Below are 12,716 nucleotides of genomic sequence, written 5' to 3'. Positions count from 1 at the left end.
AAATCAAAGTCTTTTTATTGTTGAGGTGTAGGAGTTCTTTATATATTCTGGATACAGCTCCCTCATCAGATATATGCTTTGCAAAGAGAATTTTTAAAAATCCATTGCTTTGTTTGTAGAAGTAGTCATACACACTAATGGTAATCATTTGGAAAAATATAATAAAGTATAAAATCAAAAATATAAGGCATTCCTAATTTTACCAGTCAGAGATGACCACTGTTAATATTTAGTACATTTCTTGTCATTTATTTTTTCTGGGCACGTATGTGTATATTTTGAATAATTGAAATTATCCTCAATATACAACTTTGCACTTTACTCTTTTGACCTACTATCGTGAGTGTTTTGACAAAGCATAGGCCTTTTTAACATTTAAAAAACCCCGAGTGTCTGTTTCATGTCAGATTCTGGGATCAGAGCTGGGGCCACAAAATGAATCATCTGCATTGCTTCCTCTGAAGGAATAGCAACTTGTTCCGTTAAACAGACAGGTACACCAGTAGTTACAAATACGGAATGATAGGTGTTAAGACCCAAAAATGCTACATCTGCACATAGCAGGGAGTACCTAGTTCACCTCAGAAGGGTTTAGGAAACTCTTCCTTGAAGAGGTACAAATGGATCTAAATCTTTAAATTAATCTAAGTAGAAGGAAATGGTCACAGAAGGAACTGCACATGCAAAGGTGTAGAAGCAGGAGAGATTGCTTTGTGCCAGGAACCACATGTACTTCAATATTCCCGGCTGGGCACGGTGGCTCACGCCTATAATCCCAGCACTTTGGGAGGCCAAGGTGGATGGATTACTTGAGGTCAGGAGTTCAAGACCAGGCTGGCCAACATGGTGAAACCCCATGTCTACTAAAAATAGAAAAAATTAGCGGGGTGTGATGGCGTGCACCTGTAATCCCAGCTACTCGGGAGGCTGAGGCAGGAGAATCACTTGAACTCAGGAGGTGGAGGTTGCAATGAGCCGAGATTGTGCCACTGCACTCCAGCCTGGGCAACAGAGCAAGACTCTGTCTCAAAAACAAGCAAACAAAAAATCCTGAAGCTCAGTGTGCCTGTTGGGGAGATTGGAGCAAGGTAGCAAGGGCCAGAGAAGAAAGGGCTTTGGGGGGTCACGATGAGGAGTGTGGAAGTTATCTTGTTGCCAGTGGGGAATCCATGGGAAAGACTGAAGGTGGGCCTGCAGAAGATGCAGGAAGGGGCTGAGAAGCATTGTAGAGAGATGCAGGATGTGACACGGAGAGGAATCCCCAAGGGCTGTGGAAATGAGGCTTTGGAGCTCAGAGGAAGATCCCAGGGAAGGACCTCCCTCCCAGATAGGGCTGCCTGAGAAGAGCCCTTTGTGGCCTCAGTACCTCATGATGACAGGAGAGAGGAGGCTGTCCTTCACTGCTGTGGTCCTGCAGTATCAGAGGCCTCAGCTCTGCCAGTGAGGGGACCCTGAGCCAGTCATACACCTTGCCTCTGTTGAATGGGCTGGGTCATGAGCCATTGGTGCTTCCACCAGTAAGAGCTGTCAGCAAGAAGGGGAGGGGGGCAGTGCTGCCAAAGGTTCTAGAGCAGTAATTATCTTTCCTCAAAACACACATTTCACATATGGTTTCAGGGGATTACAGCCCCCAGGAAGCCTGTCCTTAGACCCCAGATTGAGAACCTGGTTCAGGGAGTGTTTTTCCGCATTGCTAACCTCCAACTTAGATAAATAACATTTGTTGGAAAATGAGGGGTTTAGCCCTAATGACTATCATTTGTAATTTTAGTAGTGATAGATCATTGAGATTTCACTTGTGTGCTACTTTAATTGTTTCTGAAGGGGCTTTTTAAAATTATTCTTGTTTATTTCTTGGAAAAAAAGGTATACTAATAAAATATTCTTATTTTCTCTGTTTCCTTATTAGGGATGATCAGAATTCCAGTTTTTCAAAGGTAAAGAATGTTCATACTGATGGATTCCAAAAACCCACACCTTTTATAAAATCAAATTTTAGAAAATGTATTGAAAAACCTTACATGGTAAGATCGCAGTTCCAAAATTTTCATTTTTATAATTTCTTCTTCTCCAATACATCAAAATGTGCAGGGATCACCAATATTTTTCACGTTTGTAATTGTTCATTAAGTATGTGTTATAAGATTCCGTTGATGCTTAAAGTTATTATGACAGAAGAAATGGTCATTTCTTACTTGATTTAGTAGGATTTTATTGGATTCATTAAATAAAGCTAATAAATCTAGCTTTCTTAAGATTTTTTGGGGGGCCAGGTGCAGTGGCTCATGCTTGTAATCCTAGCACTTTTGGGAGGCCAAGGCAGGAGGATTGCTTGAGCCCAGGAGTTCAAGACCTGCCTGGGCAACGTGGCTAGACCTCATCTCTACAAAAAAATATAATAATAATAAAAGAAAAAAATTCAAAAAAGATTTTTTGGGAACAACACTTAAGATCTCTTGGAACATATTTATTAAGGCATAATTCACATACCATAAAATTCACCCATTTTAGGTGTACAATTTAATGATTTTTAGTAAATTAACCAAAGTGTGCAACCATCACCATAGTCCAGTTTTAGAATATTTTCATTACCCAATATGAACCCTCATGCCTGTTTCGTTACTCCCCTTTGCCACCCCCAACCAACACTAATCTACTTTCTGTCTTAAAGATTTGCCTTTTTATAGGGCAGCTCACAAAATGGCAGCTAGTTCCATAAGAACAGGCAAGTAATGGCGAGAAAGATGGAAGCCAGAGTCGGTAACCTAATTTCACAAGTAAAATCTCATCCTTTACCATATTCTTTTTGCAAGAAGCAAGTTCCTAGGCCCTGCCGACACTCGAAGGGAGGAATAATTGGTCGGATCACTGGGAGCCATGTCAGCAGTTGCCTAGTACAGTCCTCCCTCTGGCCAGAAAGTGGAAATAATAGAAGGTGATAAGACTGTTGATTTTAGAAAAAGGAAACCATCTTGAGAATGGGCCCGATCTTTTCTGTCTCCACCAGAGGATTTAGGTTCTTCATAGTTACAGACTTACTAATGTAGTTCCTTCTTTTATTTCTGGTACTTTTCTAGCCATGGCAAGAGCATCACCTCAGATCAGTTACCTGAGTCAGGAAAACCTGCCTCCTGCAATGTTGAGGATTTGTATTCTTCTTAGGCAGTAGGAACCCTTTAGCAACTCCTGATAGTAATGGGTTTATTTCTCTCCTAGGTGCCTGAATAAATGCTAGATGTATCATCCATTTTCTCAGATTCACCCATTATGTTATACACGAGTATGTTTTATACTTGTTACAGGCGTAAATGATCCTGGCTGCTCACAAACTAGCATGGATCATGTTAGTCAAAGTCGAGGGTCAAGTTAGCATGGATCAAGGAGGAGATGTGTATGTGCTCTACAGCTAAGCTCCCTGCTCCCTGCTTTGTGTTCTTAATCCTGTACATTTAAAATGTGTTTTCTAATGGTAAAACAAGCTTTTAAAGTAAACTTTAAAGTCTGTTAACCCACACTACTACTTTTTTTCGTGCAGAATTATGCTACGCAGAGAAAAGACATAATTACTCACAAACCATTTGAGGTTGAGGGAAACCACCGAAACACAAGAGTAAGATCTTTTAAGGTATTGAGTGTTGTTTTCCATTTAATTCCAGCTTTGGTTTTATGCTTTGGACACAATGTTTTAAGTGTTAGTAAGTCAAGAGCTGTTTTGTAATATGCTTTCAAATGGTAGCTATAAACTAGTATTTCTGGACATTTATAGTTAACTGTAATCAATTTATTGATGAACCCTTTCCTTAGGACTTGATTTTCAATTTTTTTTTTTTACCAGTAGATTCCTTTTCCAAATATTACATGGAAACACAAATACATAAAACAGATGCAGGTGGAGTGACTCTAGGTGGGGAGACAGGCAAGGCTGCAGACCCTCCCTTTAAGCCAGCACCTTTACCTCTAAGATACACGTGCAGAGCTGTAGAGCTTTCTCCAAGATTCACAGATTGAAAAACCCTGCCATGGACACACAACCCTTAGAGGCGTTCTGGATCATCACAGGAAGATTCTGGTCCAGGTAGCTTTGTTAAAGCATATTTTATCACACTCTAATTATTGGTACATCTATATCTGATATGAATGATAATTTTTAATCAACCAATATGTTTGATTATCCAGAACACCTCATCCCCCAAATATATGGAGTAAGAATTATAGTACAAGGTATTATATTTCATTTTTTTTTTTTGAGATGGAGTCTCCCTCTGTCGCCCAGGCTGGAGTGCAGTGGTGCCATCCTGGCTCACTGTAACCTCCGCCTCCCAGATTCAAGCTATTCTCCTGCCTCAGCCTCCCAAGTAGCTGGGATTACAGGCGTGTGCCACCATGCCCAGCTAATTTTTGTATTTTTAGTAGAGACAGGGTTTCATCATGTTGGCCAGGCTAGTCTCAAATGCCTGACCTCAAGGATCACCCACGTTGGCCTTCCAAAGTGCTGGGATTACAGGCTTGAGCCACTGCACCTGGCCCAAGGTATTATATTTCTGTCTCCTTGCTCACAAAAGTTGAGGTGCTTTTAAAATCAATTTTGACAGTTTCTTGCCTGTAATAGATACTTTATTAATATTTTTCACTCATATTGTCTCCCTCCCCTAAATAAAGGAAAGAATGTGAGCTTTTTGTGTAAAAGTGGCAGGCAGGCTTGTTAGAGTAGTTAGCTCATTAGGAGGAAGTTAGTATGAACAGAAAAGTAGTAGAAACTATCTAAAATTATGGACTAGAAGGTTAATTGAGTGATCTATTAATATTGGCTTCTTGAGAGTCAGAATTTATAGATGTCGAAAGATTTTATTCAATGAGAGTAACATAATTTGTAGGCATTGAATAGATTACATTTTTAGCCAATGGTTTATGTACCTAAAATTACATGTGTGGCACGAAGTTTTTAAAAATAATTACGGCCGTAGAATATATACATGTTTTATACCATCTTTTGATCTCTTGAGTAATGGGGCATCACATCAACTGAAAATGTGATGTCTGCATAACTTACAGACAATATAGATGGGCTTTCAGATCTAAGTGCTTCCTACATGTTGTTCTCATTGGTCAGATATAGTTGATTATAGCATTTTTCTAACAGCATCATAAGATTTATTTTCTGTTACCTTTTTTCCTTAAGGGAAGATACTTTAACATAAATTCATAGAAAAATGTTTTCAAGATATATGTAATAACTTTACCTCTTGACCAATCATTTAAAGTTATATAATATTACATGAATGCTTAGAAGTGTACAATTCTTTGTAGTAAAATAGTGGGCAGAAATAATCCTTCCTAAGAAAAGGAAATCTTTTGGCTGGGTACTGTAGCTCACACCTGTAATCCTAACACTTTGGGTTGCTGAGACGGGTGGATCACTTGAGGTCAGGAGTTCGAGAAGAGCCTGGGCAACATGGCAAAACATACAAAAAATACAAAAATTAGCTGGGCATGGTGGTGTGCACCTGTACTGTAGTCCCAGCTACTCAGGAGGCTGAGGTGGGAAGATCGCTTCAGCCTGGGAGGCAGAGGTTGCAGTGAGCCAAGATTGTGCCACGGCCCTCAAGCCTGGGCGACACAGTGAAGAGACCCTGTCCCAAAAGAAGAAAAAAAAAAGGAAATATTTTGCTAAAATTTACTTTTTACATGAATTGGACTAGTTCAAAGCGACATAGTAATAACCTTAGAGGACATGTAGAAATGGAACACATCAGTCTCAAGATTAGCTCTGATGTGTCAAGTTTGTGCAGATAGTCTTAACGTTAGTGTCTCATTATAATTCTGTTTTACCTGAAATTTTCTGTAGCCTTAAGAAAATAATTGAAAAATAGGCCTGGCATAAATTTTTTTTGTAAAATTATGTGCTTCATTATGTCTGACATATCCACTTCTGAAATAATTGTGAAAAGAAGAATCTGCTTAGTTTTGTTAACTATTCCGTTGTAATACATCATTTGCGCATTTGTTTTCCCAATATGGCTCATGATCTGTTTCCTGTTATTAAGTACTCTGAGGATGGAACTTAAGTCAACCAAACACTAAATTTCAAAAAGAATAAAATCTGTTTCTGTGGGCAAGTCTTTGAAAATTATTACAGAACCTAAACATTGTACTTGTTCTATTTAGATGTCTATATATTAGGACATAATTTTAAAGCCATAGTTCTGTCTAGCATACATTTTGGCTTTCACTAAATTAGTAGCTTAATATTTTTGATGTTATGGGTCTTGCTACAGCCAGTTCTTCCCTTTCACAACTTCATAACTGTCTTCTTGTTAAAAAGCAACAGCAGCTCCAGCAACAACCTACCTGTCTAAGACTCAATCTCTTTTCCTCCTGGCATTGCTTTAGTTGCTGGTTAATCTGAACTTTATTATCAAAGAGGAAACAAATAGTGTTTAAAGAGGGTTGTTATTTAATGCAGCCATTGTAGTGTTTGTAAACAATTTTATTGACTTCTTTAGAGGTTAATAGTGATTCAACCTTATAATAGTTTATTTAGGAGTTATTATTGTTTAGCTCTTCATGTTGAGAAAATCTTGACTCATATCCGGCCAGGCATGGTGGCTCACGCCTGTAATCCCAACACTTTGGGAGGCTGAGGCGGGCAGATCACTTGAGGTCAGGAGTTCGAGACCAGCCTGGCCAACATAGTGAAACCCTGTCTCTACTAAAAATACAAAAATTAGCTGGGCGTGATGGCATGTACCTGTAGTCCCAGCTACTCTGGAGGCTGAGGCAGGAGAATCGCTTGAACTCAGGAGGCGGAGATCGCAGTGAGCCCAGATTGCACTACTGTACTTCAGCCCGGGTGACAGAGTGAAACTCTATCTCAAAAAAAAAAAAAAAAAATCTTGACTCGTATCTGTAAAGATGTATAAATATTTATTCAGATCCTAACTTTCTATAAACGAAATGTGCTTTTGTTTGCTTTTGTAATTTTAGCTTCTGTTTTCAGCCTTAATCATTTACAAATAGTAAACTCTTTCCCTGAAACATTCTAAAAGGGGCCACTATTAGTTTCATCCCATTTGATTGGACCCTGGTCATGTAGTAGTTGGAATGTGACTCAGGGATGTTTTTTATGAAAAGCAAAGAAAGAATTTGATTTAAAGACAAAACTCTTCCCATGTAACTTTGTGATGAAACATTTACATGTAACTAGGTTGTCTTTTCCTTTTTACTTGAGAAAATTGAGAAGATGAGAACAAATTTGCAGATAATAAAGTTTATATATCAATCTTCTGAGTAAAATTCTCATTTTATTAAAAAAAAGAACACATTTGGGAATAAATTTAGTATGCACTGGCTGCTATTTTAAAGGTATAGAATTTATAGCTTTTATTCTGACCCTTGTACCTGCCTAATAAATGAACACTGGTTGAGTTCTTAGCTCTTGAGTGGTAAGGCAAATGGAAGAATAAGACTTCCTGCTTGTGCCATTCAAACTAAATGCTCTTTTGTGCTTTTCAAGCGTGGAGAGCCTTTTTCCTGGATCTTGGTAGACTCCTATTGGCAAAATCAGAAGGAGTAGCTATGTCTCCAGTGCTCAGACGCAGCATCTCTACTAATTGTCAGCCCCTAAAGGAAAAGAGGTGGATCTGTTTAGTCTTTGTACCTTGCATATAATGTTAGGTATGAATTTTGTTAAATAAGTTCAGAACAGTTTTATAGTTTACTACGCCTGAGGGAGGACGCTGGGTCACCAAAGTCTTTCCTTCTCTACCATATCTCTCTCTACTTCTTGGAATTAGATCTTCCAATATTCAAGTTATGCTGAACTGGTCTTGTTAAAAGTTTCTTTCAGCCCAGGATTTTTCTTCATATGGCTTCATGTTTATTTTCTATAGGAGAATTTAATTGAATGATTTTGGGGGAGAAATCCCTTTCATAGTCAAGAGCTTAATGCAGCTTCTTCCAGTAAGTTGGCAAGTAGCTAAATTTTTAAGATTTAGCAGGGCAGAGATAGACTCCATCTATGAACCTTTGCACCACTGCTCCCATCTGTTTTAGATTATTCTAGGAGGATGCTTGGAAATGCAGGCAGACACAAGCAGTGTGTGATATGGGGGAGTGAGGGAGGGAGACTTGGAGAATTGTTTGGGAAGGTTTGGAGAGGACTGGTTCACGACTGACAAAACTGAGGACTGTTTTCCCCTTACACCTCCAGCAGTAAATTAACAAGGGACCATTTCTCTTATCAGCCACATGGGAAACACACAAATATTCGTTGTCCTCTTATGTCTAATATAATGCTAGACAGTATATGCAGCCTAGGAAGTGTTCTTTTTAAGTAATGGATCTTTTGTGGTAAAGAAAGATTTGTTTGAAGGTATTAACAGGAATAAAGTTAAAAGAGTTTTTGATTCTTAAATAGATATTGATACTTAATATCTTTCCCCCTCATTGGGGTTTGATACATTTCACTATGAATCAGAAGAATAATTTTAGTTCATTAGAGGTTCTGAACATTTTATTTTGTTAGCATGATGAATTTCAAGAATTAATTTCAAATTGTTTTCTTTTTTTATTTTTTGTAGAGACAGGGTCTCACTCTGTTGCCCAGGCTGGTCTTGAACTCCTGGCCTCAAGCACTCCTCCCACCTCAGTCTCCCAAAGTGCTGGGATTTAGGTGTGAGCCACTGTGCCCGCCCTTAAATTCTTTTAACTTAACAGTTTTAAAAATTTGGTTTGATGTAGTTTTGTTTTGTTTTTTTGAGACAGGGTCTCGCTCTGTCACCCAGACTGGAGTGTGGTGTCACAATCACAGCTTACTGCAGCCTCTACCTCCAAGACTCAAGCCATCTCCCACCTCAGCCTCCTGAGTAGCTGGGACTACAGGCATGAGCCACCATGCCCAGCTAAGAATAAAAATTAAAAATATATATATTGATATATAAAATGAGCTAGGAAGCCAGCTTGAGAGAAACCTACTTTCTCACCATCATTAACTCTTTCTGTTTTAACATCTATAAGGCCTAGAATCCAGGACAGCTCCAAGTACCAGACAGTTTTTCATCTGTTTTTTGTTTTGTTTTGTTTTGTTTGAGACAGGGTCTCACTCTGTCACCCAGGCTGGAGCGCAGTGGCACTCTTTTGTACTTTTCAAGCATAGAGAACAGTGACTCGCTGCAACCTCCGCCTCCCAGGTTCAAGCAATTCTCCTGCCATAGCCTCCTGAGTAGCTGGGATTACAGGCGCCTGCCACCACGCCTGGCTAATTTTTGTATTTTTAGTAGAGACGGCGTTTCACCTTGTTGGCCAGGCTGGTCTCGAACTCCTGACCTCAAGCGATGAGCTTGAGGAGTTCCGCCTCGGTCTCCCAAAGTGCTGGGATTACAGGCGTGAGCTACTGCACCCAACCACCCACTCGTCTGTTTACTAATAAAGTAGACTTGGAAGGTGTAGTTTTAACATTTAATTCCTTTTCTTTCCTTCACAGAGCAACTTTAGAGGTGGCAGATGCCAGCCCAATTATAAATCAGGCCTGGTACAGAAGAGCTTGTACATTCAGGCTAAGTATCAGCGTTTACGGTTCACTGGCCCAAGGGGATTTATCACTCATAAGTTCAGAGAAAGATTAATGAGAAAAAAGAAGGTTAGTTGAATTAAAATGATTTAAAAATGTTTGGTGACTTTTAAACTCCTAGATTATCTATGTTCATTAGATAAATTGGTTTCTCATTTAATTTTAAGAAACAACCTGGGTTTTTAAATGTTCTTGTTGCATGATAGTTGAATAAGATCTTCAGGGAGTAATGGTAATACAGTTGTGAGACTGTGTAACCTTAAAATGCTTTTAGGCATTATGCCTTGAATACTTTGCATATGTTAGCTGTTTGAACTTTTGACTTTAGAATTTCTGTTGTATGGTTAATCTTTGAAATGGAAACTCAGGTAAAGGCTTTTAACTGATGTATTTTAATCTTATACAAAGTGAATTATCTGAATGCCAAAAATATATTGAATATATACAAAGGGTGCATAATTGCAAAATACACTAACTCTTTTCCCCATTCATATATTTTTTTGTTGTGGTAAAATATGTATAATATAAAATTTGCCATTTTAACCATTTTTAAGTAGCATCAAGTACATACAGTTCAGTGACACTAATTTCATTCACAGTGCTATGCAATCATCACCATTATATGTTCTTTTGCAATTTATGTTTTTAATTGACAAGTAAAGATTATATATATTTATGGTGTTCAACATGATGTTTTGATATATGTATACATTGTGGAATGGCTAAATCAAGCTATTTAAAATACCCATTACCTCACATACTTATTTTTTTGTGTTGAGAACACTGAAAATCTACTCTGTTAGCAATTTTCAAGTGTACCACATATTGTAATTAACTGTAGTCACCATGATGTATAATACATCTTTTGAACGTATTCCTCCTGTGTAACTGAAATTTTGTGTTGATGCTTTGACCAACTTCTTCTCAATCCCTCCAGCCTCTGGTAACCACCATTTTACTCTGTTTCTGTAAGTTTGACTTTTTTTTTAGATGCCACGTGTAGGTGAGATTATGTGGTATTTGTCTTTGTGTACCTGGCTTATTTCACTTAACATAATATCCTTCAGATTAATCCATGTTGTCATAAATGACAGGATTTCCTTCTTTTTAAGGCTGAATGGTATTCCATTGTATATATATACATTTTCTTTATCCATTCAGCCGTTGATAGATACTGAGGTTGATTCCATTATGCTAATGCTTAATGTTTTTATTCCTAACTCCCCAAACTTGTTAATAACTCTTTTTTAAATTTTTTAAGTTTTTAATTTTTTGAGACAGAGTTTTGCTCTTATTCCCCAGGCCGGAGTACAATGGCACGATCTCAGCTCAGTGCAACCTCCGCCTCCTGGGTTCAAGTGATTCTCCTGCCTCAGCCTCCCAAGTAGCTGGGATTACAGGCGCCTGCCACTACGCCTGGCTAATTTTTGTATTTTTAGTAGAGACAGGGTTTGTCCGTCCATGTTGGCCAGGCTGGTCTCGAGCTCCTGACCTCAGATGATCCACCCTCCTCGGCCTCCCAAAGTGCTGGGATTACAGGCGTGAGCTACCATGCCTGGCCGATAACTCTTAATGTTAATAAAAAGTTTCTTTACTTGGTAATTGGAATTGCATACTCTTTTAGTTGTGGATTGATTTTGTTTGAATTAACCATGTTAGTATTTGAAAATTCAGCATAAGGCCAGGAGTGGTGGCTCATGCCTGTAGTCCCAGCACTTTGGGAGGCTGAGGAGAGAGGATTGCTTGAGCCCAGGAGTTCGAGACCAGCCTGGGCAACATAGCAAGACCCCACCTCTACAAAAAAGTTTTTTAAAAATAATAAACTGGGCATGGTGGTATGTGCCTGTAGTCCCAGCTACTTGGAAGGCTGAGGTGGAAGGACCACTTGAGCCTAGGACGTCAGGGCTGCAGTGAGCCATGATCACGCAACTGCACTCCAGCCTGGGTGACAGAGTGAGACCTATAAAAAAAAAAAAAGAAAGAAAGAAAAGAAAAGAAAGAAAGAGAAAATGCAGCATAAATATGCCATAAAATTAACTTCTACAAAATAATTATATTTTAAATGAGAATTGCTGGGCATAGTGGTACATGCCTGTAGTCCCAACTACTTGGGAGGCTGAGATGGGAGGATTGCTTGAGCCCAGGAGTTCAACGCCAGCCTGGGCAACATAGCAAGACCCCCAACTATTAAAAAAAAAAAAGAACAGGAAGAGAAAAAAACGAAATGAGAACAGTAGCATTATATCAGTAAGTGAGGCATGTTTGTCAATTCGTAGGCTCATTTTAGTTCGTGATTTTAGGCTAATATTTTCTTCTGAGAAATGTATGTATCTCTGGTATTGCTATTGAATAGCCCAACTGTGGTTTTATAACTTTTATAATCATAAATACTTAAACTTATGAAGCCTTTACACTGAGCTTGCTTAATGATTTTAGTAAATCTTAACACTTTTCAAAAGACGGATGAGTAGAATGAAGTTGGCAACTTATTTTTTTATGTTTTAGAATTAAATAGAATATCTTATGTCACACACATACAACCCCAGTTTTAACTGAGTACCTTAGAAGATTTCTAATTTCACCATGTATGTCACTCATGGTTTTAGGAAAGCCATCTCTTTATTTATTTATTTATTTTTGAGATGGAGTTTCACTCTTGTTGCCCAGGCTGGAGTACAATGGCACCATCTCGGCTCACTGCAACCTCGGCCTCCTGGGTTCCAGTGATTCTCCTGCCTCAGTCTCCTGAGTAGCTGGGATTATAGGCACCTGCCACCACGCCCAGCTAATTTTTGTATTTTTAGTAGAGGCGAGGTTTCACCATGTTGGCCAGGTTGGTCTCGAACTCCTGACCTCATGTGATCCACCTGCCTCGGCCTCCCAAAGTGCTGGCATTACAGGTGTAAGCCACCGCACCCGGCCCCATCTCTTTTTTAAAAAAGTGTCAATGGAATCATTTTCCCGTCTCGTATATCTCCCCACCGTCAGGCTGTGCCAGGGCTTAGGTAGAGATGCTGCTTCTCTTCCTGCCTTGTGTGGCAAGTTTCTTTGCAGCAGACCTTTCAGATATTTGTTCCCAGTCACAGATGGCAGCCTGACTGTTTTCAGGGAAGCTAGTCATTGATTTTCACTCAAGGAAAATGGCTGA

The 12,716-nt window shown here is 39.0% G+C and overlaps 1 protein-coding gene across 16 annotated transcripts in view; it reads left to right on the top strand.

Moving 5' to 3' along the window:
• Positions 1–12,716, top strand: part of BCLAF3 (BCLAF1 and THRAP3 family member 3) — a 77,136-nt gene that overhangs the window by 52,231 nt on the left and 12,189 nt on the right. For 6 of the 16 annotated variants that reach the window (XR_010132536.1, XM_055376728.2, XM_063703115.1 and 3 more), the window contains 3 exons: positions 1,910–2,024; positions 3,536–3,625; positions 9,482–9,637. Coding sequence is in view for 15 of the 16 variants with exons in the window: in XM_055376728.2 (XP_055232703.1) it covers positions 1,910–2,024; positions 3,536–3,625; positions 9,482–9,637 (361 nt within the window). In the remaining variant the exon portion in view is untranslated. The remainder of the gene's footprint in view (positions 1–1,909; positions 2,025–3,535; positions 3,626–9,481; positions 9,638–12,716) is intronic. The other 10 variants (XM_055376736.2, XM_055376732.2, XM_055376733.2 and 7 more) reach the window with 5 other exon arrangements.

This window comes from Gorilla gorilla, chromosome X (assembly GCF_029281585.2).
Source record: "Gorilla gorilla gorilla isolate KB3781 chromosome X, NHGRI_mGorGor1-v2.1_pri, whole genome shotgun sequence".
Taxonomy (NCBI): domain Eukaryota; kingdom Metazoa; phylum Chordata; class Mammalia; order Primates; family Hominidae; genus Gorilla; species Gorilla gorilla.
Note: the sequence above shows the minus strand (reverse complement) of the source record. Positions and strands in the feature narration are given on the sequence as shown.